The sequence below is a fragment of the Notothenia rossii genome (assembly GCF_949606895.1).
Source record: "Notothenia rossii genome assembly, chromosome: 4".
Classification (NCBI taxonomy): domain Eukaryota; kingdom Metazoa; phylum Chordata; class Actinopteri; order Perciformes; family Nototheniidae; genus Notothenia; species Notothenia rossii.
In genome coordinates this window covers 293,428-303,902 of record NC_136902.1, presented here as the reverse complement: position 1 = coordinate 303,902, position 10,475 = coordinate 293,428, and the positions used below count along the sequence as shown (strand labels likewise).

The window sequence follows — 10,475 nt, the reverse complement described above, 5'->3', positions numbered from 1 at the left end:
ACAGGCTAATGTACTGAACTTAAGGGGAGACACTAAAGGTGAATACAGTAAAATGTGTAGTGCCGAGAGAAGGGAGTCGGAGGCGGTGCATCGAAGGTTTAACGTTGGCTTTATTAAGCAGAGAAAAGAACATGTGGTCGGCTTGAAGACCGGGAAGCAACGAGGAAAAAGAAAGGAGGGCACACAATAAGTGTCCGTGTGGAAAGAATACCCCCAACCCGTAGTTCCATGTGGGAATTATGTAACCTAGTTAATTAGTGATCACTACAGTATCTAATAATGTCATCACAATCGCCAAACCGATATGCAAATTAGGCGTTAACTAGGCCTAACTAAAATGCGCTAATGTGCTAGCAGTTACCAAGGCATTGCAGGTGAATAGGATAAAACAAAAAAACATATCACCTCACAACTTCCCCAGATAGTTACTTAAGTCACGTCAGTATTTTCCCCTGAAATGTTTGAATGCAGATTAGCTTTAAATCTATAGATGAATTCAGATATGGTCGTGAAACGAACACCATTTATATGTGTTTCTTGGAAGTTTTATTTCCATTAGAGTGAAAGAAAACATGGAAGCAAAATAGACCAAAATAACAAGTACATGAAAAACCGATATTTGTGCCTGTAATGTCCTCAAACAGTAACTCCATCATTTTGATTGTTGGCTGCTCATTTAATAACTATTAATTGTACTTGTCTGTTGTCTGCTCTTGTGCGCAGTGAATACTAAAGAAGACCATTGTCTCTGTGTTAGCTGATTATTTTGTAGAATTCTGTTGAGTATTAAACAATTGCGTGTGTGAGGGTATTAAAAATAAATTAGTCAGTAAGTCAGAGATGTGCAACTATATTTAACTTTTTGTTTTATAACATTTTTTTATAAATGATTATGGGAAGTGCCCTTTTTCTCACTTGAGCACAGCTGAGCGGCGCTGTGACGCAGCTTAGCCTGCAGGCGGCGCTGTGACGCAGCTCCGCCTCCAACCTGCTACTGTCAACACATCTGCTACTGCTGTTGTTGTTGTTTATTATTATTTAAATGTGTTGTTTAGCTATAACATATTAAGTCCGTGTGACGGATCACAGAGCTGCGGAAGAGGAGGAGGAGCTACATCCGGGGATTCAGAGCCGCAGCATCTCCATCTTCAACATCTTCCTCTTCATCATCTCCTCCTGCATCCTCTCGTGCTGCAGACAGGCAGTGAGAGAGACAGACAGGTAGAGAGAGAGAAGGACAGGTTGCCTCGGCTGCAGGTCGGTGTGTTTTTGATCGTTTTGATTCAGATGCATGTCGCTCTTTAAATCTCAGACTGACAGCTGCTTGAAAACAAGACGTGTGTGTGTGTGTGTGTGTGTGTGTGTGTGTGTGTGTGTGTGTGTGTGTGTCTGCTCGCTGATTGGCTGCTCCTCTCTGCAGCTTGTTGATAGTAGGCTTGTTAGAGACGAGCGAGACCGACGCAGATCTGCGCAATTGCGATCGCCGTCTTGCTCGTGCGTTGCATGATGGTTAGTCATTCTGTCCGACTTGCTCTGGAGGCTCGCTCACATGAGACGTTGAAATCTCGCGGGACAAAGACGCCAGCAGCCTTGAGAGCGAGGCGCGGCGAGGCGGCGCAGTTCCTCTCCACGGGCTGCGGAAGCGAAATGCTTGATGGGAAACGACTCGCTGGTATCTCCAGCTCAGCGCTCATTGGTGGGTTTTACCCCATGCTGCTGATGAAACTCTCCAATTGGCTCGGCCAAAGTTTGTTGTTGTTTTGTGTCAGTTTTACGTCGCCACTTCCATTCACATTTTTCATCATTGTTCCACAATGTTTATCATCATGAAATTAATATCTATATATTGTATGCTATACTTGCACTGCTTACCGTTTTCATACTTTATATATCTGAGCATATCCATACACACTGCTCATACTGCTCACAGGCTGCTGTGTGTATCTAGCAGCGACGTGCGGTCAGGGGAGGCAGGGGAGGCAGAGCCTCACCTATCATACTCCAATGTAACGGAAAAACAACTAAAGAAAAACGAAATGGTAATAATAATAAAATGTCTCCACTGATCTGTGTTGTAAATGTGATTTATGTATGATTCCAATCGCTTTTTAAAGTCAAAATCAGCAAATTTGTCGAGCTCCGCTACAACTACGGGTAGCGATGAGAAGTGATGCAGGGACGAGCTCTGCCTCTCGTAAGCCCACAGTAACTTGCTGGAGCGCGGGCACTAATTTGTGAGCGCGCTCAAGCCAGTTACTGTGGGGTGAGGTGAGGCACAGATGAGCTCTGCCTCACCTCAGAATGCGTCACCCCACAGAAACTGTCTGGAAAGCGGGCCCTAAGCGCATGCCTGTTACCATCTCACTGTAGGTCACCAATGTAATGTTTGTAGATCCCTTTATTACATTTATCCTCGCCATCCATAGTCTCTAAATAACTTATTTAACGTATATATGATATTTAGGCTCGCTGGTCTCATCATACAACGGCAATGAAAAAAGCACCAGGGGAGGCAGCCATAACCTCTGCCGCACTGAAGGGGGCGCACGTGAGCCCACAGGTTCTTGTTGCTACTGTTATTCTACGCAGAGACGGTAGACACAAACAACAAGCTAGACTTTTGAAATTACAGGAAGATAAGGAGGACTTTTACAAAAAACTAATAGAGATTGTTGTCCAGAAGGAGAGCATGGACTTCATCTTCAAGTCAAGGTAAGACCACCATTGTAATGAAAATGGGATCTTACTAAGAAAGAACAATCCAATATTTAGATGTTGGGTATCCTTTTGTTGAACGGTCGGTTTAAAATGAATCGAAGCATCAGACTAAAAAAGCTTTTGAAAATAGCCGAATATTTCGATTAAGGTCAAAATATAATATTTGTAAATCTGACTGAAAGAGTCAGTGCCTCACCAACCATGAACCTCACCGCACGTCACTGGTATCTAGTGTATTCATACACACTGTTCATACTGCTCTCAGGCTGCTGTGTGTATCTAGTGTATTCATACACACTGTTCATACTGCTCTCATGCTGCTGTGTGTATCTAGTGTATTCATACACACTGTTCATACTGCTTTCAGGCTGCTGTGTGTATCTAGTGTATTCATACACACTGTTCATACTGCTCACAGGCTGCTGTGTGTATCTAGTGTATTCATACACACTGTTCATACTGCTCACAGGCTGCTGTGTGTATCTAGTGTATTCATACACACTGTTCATACTGCTCACAAGCTGCTGTGTGTATCTAGTGTATTCATACACACTGTTCATACTGCTCTCAGGCTGCTGTGTGTATCTAGTGTATTCATACACACTGTTCATACTGCTCTCAGGCTGCTGTGTGTATCTAGTGTATTCATACACACTGTTCATACTGCTCACAGGCTGCTGTGTGTATCTAGTGTATTCATACACACTGTTCATACTGCTCACAGGCTGCTGTGTGTATCTAGTGTATTCATACACACTGTTCATACTGCTCTCATGCTGCTGTGTGTATCTAGTGTATTCATACACACTGTTCATACTGCTCTCAGGCTGCTGTGTGTATCTAGTGTATTCATACACACTGTTCATACTGCTCTCAGGCTGCTGTGTGTATCTAGTGTATTCATACACACTGTTCATACTGCTCTCAGGCTGCTGTGTGTATCTAGTGTATTCATACACACTGTTCATACTGCTCTCAGGCTGCTGTGTGTATCTAGTGTATTCATACACACTGTTCATACTGCTCTCATGCTGCTGTGTGTATCTAGTGTATTCATACACACTGTTCATACTGCTCTCAGGCTGCTGTGTGTATCTAGTGTATTCATACACACTGTTCATACTGCTCTCAGGCTGCTGTGTGTATCTAGTGTATTCATACACACTGTTCATACTGCTCTCAGGCTGCTGTGTGTATCTAGTGTATTCATACACACTGTTCATACTGCTCTCAGGCTGCTGTGTGTATCTAGTGTATTCATACACACTGTTCATACTGCTCTCAGGCTGCTGTGTGTATCTAGTGTATTCATACACACTGTTCATACTGCTCTCATGCTGCTGTGTGTATCTAGTGTATTCATACACACTGTTCATACTGCTCACAGGCTGCTGTGTGTATCTAGTGTATTCATACACACTGTTCATACTGCTCTCAGGCTGCTGTGTGTATCTAGTGTATACATACACACTGTTCATACTGCTCTCAGGCTGCTGTGTGTATCTAGTGTATTCATACACACTGTTCATACTGCTCACAGGCTGCTGTGTGTATCTAGTGTATACATACACACTGTTCATACTGCTCTCAGGCTGCTGTGTGTATCTAGTGTATTCATACACACTGTTCATACTGCTCACAGGCTGCTGTGTGTATCTAGTGTATTCATACACACTGTTCATACTGCTTACAGGCTGCTGTGTGTATCTAGTGTATTCATACACACTGTTCATACTGCTCACAAGCTGCTGTGTGTATCTAGTGTATTCATACACACTGTTCATACTGCTCTCAGGCTGCTGTGTGTATCTAGTGTATTCATACACACTGTTCATACTGCTCTCAGGCTGCTGTGTGTATCTAGTGTATTCATACACACTGTTCATACTGCTCTCATGCTGCTGTGTGTATCTAGTGTATTCATACACACTGTTCATACTGCTCTCAGGCTGCTGTGTGTATCTAGTGTGTTCATACACACTGTTCATACTGCTCTCAGGCTGCTGTGTGTATCTAGTGTATTCATACACACTGTTCATACTGCTCTCAGGCTGCTGTGTGTATCTAGTGTATTCATACACACTGTTCATACTGCTCTCAGGCTGCTGTGTGTATCTAGTGTATTCATACACACTGTTCATACTGCTCACAGGCTGCTGTGTGTATCTAGTGTATTCATACACACTGTTCATACTGCTCTCAGGCTGCTGTGTGTATCTAGTGTATTCATACACACTGTTCATACTGCTCTCAGGCTGCTGTGTGTATCTAGTGTATTCATACACACTGTTCATACTGCTCTCAGGCTGCTGTGTGTATCTAGTGTATTCATACACACTGTTCATACTGCTCACAGGCTGCTGTGTGTATCTAGTTTATTCATACACACTGTTCATACTGCTCTCAGGCTGCTGTGTGTATCTAGTGTATTCATACACACTGTTCATACTGCTCTCAGGCTGCTGTGTGTATCTAGTGTATTCATACACACTGTTCATACTGCTCTCAGGCTGCTGTGTGTATCTAGTGTATTCATACACACTGTTCATACTGCTCTCAGGCTGCTGTGTGTATCTAGTGTATTCATACACACTGTTCATACTGCTCTCAGGCTGCTGTGTGTATCTAGTGTATTCATACACACTGTTCATACTGCTCTCAGGCTGCTGTGTGTATCTAGTGTATTCATACCCCTCACTGTTTATTCATCATTCAATTCATTCTATATTTATTCTGTAGATTGTGTAGGCTACATTACTTTTCACTTTACTGCTTGTTGCACTCCTGGTTAGAAGCTAAACTGCATTTCGTTGTCTCAGTACCTGTAATCTGTGCAATAACAATAAAGTTGAATCTAATCTTGAGCAGGAACAAATGTATGTACTTAGAACATATCTGACATTAACGATTAAACACATGTGTGCATTCTTTGTAAATGCAAACCGAGTCAAGCCGACTCCGGAGGTGGCGGTATGCACCTTAAAGCTGTTTGCAATCCGCCAAAAAAACGAGAGAAGAAGAAGAAAGGCTTGTTTGAGACGCGTTGCGGCTCGCCTCGAAAGTAGACGAGAATAGCCGATCGCAGCCGGGGGAGGTCTCAAAAAGCTTGCCTGAAGTCGGACAGGTCCGAGTCGGCTTCTTCTTCTTCTTCTTCTTCTTCTTCTTCTCTCGGTCTTTTGGCGGATTGCAAACAGCTTTAAGGTGCATACCGCCACCTCCGGAGTCGGCTTGACTCGGTTTGCATTTATAAAAAATGCACACACGTGTTTAATCGTTAATGTCAGATATGTACTAAGTACATACATTTGTTCCTGCTCAAGATTAGATTCAACTTTATTGTTATTGCACAGATTACAGGTACTGAGACAACGAAATGCAGTTTAGCTTCTAACCAGGAGTGCAACAAGCAGTAAAGTGAAAAGTAATGTACACAATCTACAGAATAAATATATAGAATGAAGTGAATGATGAAAAAAGAGTGAGGGGTATGAATACACCAGATACACACAGCAGCCTGTGAGCAGTATGAACAGTGTGTATGAATACACTAGATACACACAACAGACTGTGAGCAGTATGAACAGTGTGTATGAATACACCAGATACACACAGCAGCCTGAGAGCAGTATGAACAGTGTGTGTGAATACACTAGATACACACAGCAGCCTGAGAGCAGTATGAACAGTGTGTATGAATACACTAGATACACACAGCAGCATGAGAGCAGTATGAACAGTGTGTATGAATACACTAGATACACACAGCAGCCTGTGAGCAGTATGAACAGTGTGTGTGAATACACTAGATACACACAGCAGCCTGTGAGCAGTATGAACAGTGTGTATGAATACACTAGATACACACAGCAGCCTGTGAGCAGTATGAACAGTGTGTATGAATACACTAGATACACACAGCAGCCTGAGAGCAGTATGAACAGTGTGTATGAATACACTATATACACACAGCAGCCTGAGAGCAGTATGAACAGTGTGTATGAATACACTAGATACACACAGCAGCATGAGAGCAGTATGAACAGTGTGTATGAATACACTAGATACACACAGCAGCCTGAGAGCAGTATGAACAGTGTGTGTGAATACACTAGATACACACAGCAGACTGTGAGCAGTATGAACAGTGTGTATGAATACACTAGATACACACAGCAGCCTGAGAGCAGTATGAACAGTGTGTATGAATACACTAGATACACACAGCAGCCTGAGAGCAGTATGAACAGTGTGTATGAATACACTATATACACACAGCAGCCTGTGAGCAGTATGAACAGTGTGTATGAATACACTAGATACACACAGCAGCCTGAGAGCAGTATGAACAGTGTGTATGAATACACTAGATACACACAGCAGCCTGAGAGCAGTATGAACAGTGTGTATGAATACACTAGATACACACAGCAGCCTGAGAGCAGTATGAACAGTGTGTATGAATACACTAGATACACACAGCAGCCTGAGAGCAGTATGAACAGTGAGGGGTATGAATACACTAGATACACACAGCAGCCTGTGAGCAGTATGAACAGTGTGTATGAATACACTAGATGCACACAGCAGCCTGAAAGCAGTATGAACAGTGTGTATGAATACACTAGATATACACAGCAGCCTGAGAGCAGTATGAACAGTGTGTATGAATACACTAGATACACACAGCAGCCTGTGAGCAGCATGAACAGTGTGTATGAATACACTAGATATACACAACTGACTGTGAGCAGTATGAACAGTGTGTATGAATACACTAGATACACACAGCAGCCTGTGAGCAGTATGAACAGTGTGTATGAATACACTAGATATACACAACTGACTGTGAGCAGTATGAACAGTGTGTATGAATACACTAGATACACACAGCAGCCTGAGAGCAGTATGAACAGTGTGTATGAATACACTAGATACACACAGCAGCCTGTGAGCAGTATGAACAGTGTGTATGAATACACTAGATACACACAGCAGCATGAGAGCAGTATGAACAGTGTGTATGAATACACTAGATACACACAGCAGCCTGTGAGCAGTATGAACAGTGTGTATGAATACACTAGATATACACAACTGACTGTGAGCAGTATGAACAGTGTGTATGAATACACTAGATACACACAGCAGCCTGAGAGCAGTATGAACAGTGTGTATGAATACACTAGATACACACAGCAGCCTGTGAGCAGTATGAACAGTGTGTATGAATACACTAGATACACACAGCAGCCTGAGAGCAGTATGAACAGTGTGTATGAATACACTAGATACACACAGCAGACTGTGAGCAGTATGAACAGTGTGTATGAATACACTAGATACACACAGCAGCCTGAGAGCAGTATGAACAGTGTGTATGAATACACTAGATACACACAGCAGACTGTGAGCAGTATGAACAGTGTGTATGAATACACTAGATACACACAGCAGACTGTGAGCAGTATGAACAGTGTGTATGAATACACTAGATACACACAGCAGACTGTGAGCAGTATGAACAGTGTGTATGAATACACTAGATACACACAGCAGCCTGAGAGCAGTATGAACAGTGTGTATGAATACACTAGATACACACAGCAGACTGTGAGCAGTATGAACAGTGTGTATGAATACACTAGATACACACAGCAGACTGTGAGCAGTATGAACAGTGTGTATGAATACACTAGATACACACAGCAGCCTGAGAGCAGTATGAACAGTGTGTATGAATACACTAGATACACACAGCAGCCTGTGAGCAGTATGAGCAGTGTGTATGGATATGCTAAGATATATAAAGTATGAAAACGGTAAGCAGTGCAAGTATAGTATAAAATATATAGATATTAATTTCATGATGATAAACATTGTGGAACGATGATGAAAAATGTGAATGGAAGTGGCGACGTAAAACTGACACAAACAACAACAAACTTTGGCCGAGCCAATTGGAGAGTTTCATCAGCAGCACGGGGTAAAACCCACCAATGAGCGCTCAGCTGGAGATACCAGCGAGTCGTTTCCCATCAAGCATTTCGCTTCCGCAGCCCGTGGAGAGGAACTGCTCCGCCTCGCCGCGCCTCGCTCTCAAGGCTGCGGGCCTCTCTTTGTCCCGCGAGATTTCAACGTCTCATGTAGGCGAGCCTCCAGAGCAAGTCTGACAGAATGACTAACCATCATGTAACGCACGAGCAAGACGGCGATCGCAATTGCGAGGTCTGCGTCGGTCTCGCTCGTCTCTAACAAGCCTGAAGACTCCGAGCTGTCCGACTTAAGGCGAGCTTTTTGAGACCTCCCCCTCTGCGATAGGCTATTCTCGTCTGCTTTCGAGGAACTGGAAGCAGTGACGTCGCAGTTGAACCAGGAGCTGCAGAGATAAATAATAGGCTTGTTTGAGACGAGCTGCGGCTCGCCTCGAAAGGCAGTCATCTCAACTGTGTGCTCTATCTCATACCGAGTTCCCAATGAGTAAAGCCTTAGAATAACTCTGAACAACCAACATTAAATCATATGTTCATGTTAACAATATTGTTTTTATTCCAGTTGATTGTGATTGAAAAGCCTAAGGAGGCTGGTAAACATTGCAAAGAGGGATTTGTATTCCTTAGTAATATCCGTAAACTGAACCATGTTGTAGCCTGCAGGCTAAACCATATCAAAGAATACATTTATTAACTACGTTATCTCATTTAGCTGTAGCTTTTATAAACAACAACAAGACGTATTGAGCAGTCGTTGAACCAGGGACCCTGCGGTCGTGAGTCAACTGCTTTCAGCTGAGCCACAGCCCACAGGCTGAGTCTACCTGAAAACACTGCTGACTATTTATTCATGTTTTTATTTATTTATTCATGTTTTTATTTATTTATTCATGTTTTATTCCTCCATTTATTTATGCTTGTATTCATTTATGCTTATGACATGTTCCGACCTCTATATGAGTGAGGGTCTGAGCTCTTTTAATTCCATCGTGTCCCCAGCGGGCCCGGGTACAGGAGGGGTAATATGGTTCTTATTATACATCCATGGGTATTATGAGCGTTGTGGTTCAACCGATCTGAATCGCTTCCTGAAGCAGTCATGTGGTATCGACGGGCAGCGAGGCTTCGTTTGTCATCGATGACGTCACTGGCCCAAAACGATACAAGCCTCGATCAAGCTTTACAAAAAGCTTCGGGGGTTACTCGACACGCGCTCCGAAGCCTGGGCGCAATACGTAACATGACTAGTTGTATGATGTTTGTTCCAGCAGCTTCAGAGACTTGTGGACATGTCTCTGCTTTGATGCAGCTTCAGAGACTTGTTGACATGTCTCTGCTTTGATGCAGCTTCAGAGACTTGTTGACATGTCTCTGCTTTGATGCAGCTTCAGAGACTTGTGGACATGTCTCTGCTTTGATGCAGCTTCAGAGACTTGTTGACATGTCTCCTCTTTGATGCAGCTTCAGAGACTTGTGGACATGTCTCTGCTTTGATGCAGCTTCAGAGACTTGTGGACATGTCTCTGCTTTGATGCAGCTTCAGAGACTTGTGGACATGTCTCTGCTTTGATGCAGCTTCAGAGACTTGTTGACATGTCTCTGCTTTGATGCAGCTTCAGAGACTTGTTGACATGTCTCTGCTTTGATGCAGCTTCAGAGACTTGTTGACATGTCTCTGCTTTGATGCAGCTTCAGAGACTTGTGGACATGTCTCTGCTTTGATGCAGTTTCAGAGACTTGTTGACATGTCTCTGCTTTGATGCAGCT

The 10,475-nt window shown here is 43.2% G+C and overlaps 1 protein-coding gene across 3 annotated transcripts in view; it reads left to right on the top strand.

Moving 5' to 3' along the window:
* Nucleotides 1–967: 967 nt before the first annotated feature.
* Nucleotides 968–10,475, top strand: part of lhfpl4b (LHFPL tetraspan subfamily member 4b) — a 43,541-nt gene continuing 34,033 nt past the window's right edge. Inside the window, exon 1 of one of the 3 annotated variants that reach the window (XM_079679140.1) lies at nt 968–1,257. Coding sequence is in view for 1 of the 3 variants with exons in the window: in XM_079679139.1 (XP_079535265.1) it covers nt 1,648–1,696 (49 nt within the window). In the remaining 2 variants the exon portion in view is untranslated. Of the gene's footprint in view, nt 1,258–1,562; nt 1,697–10,475 lie in introns of those variants that run through there. The other 2 variants (XR_013807822.1, XM_079679139.1) reach the window with 2 other exon arrangements.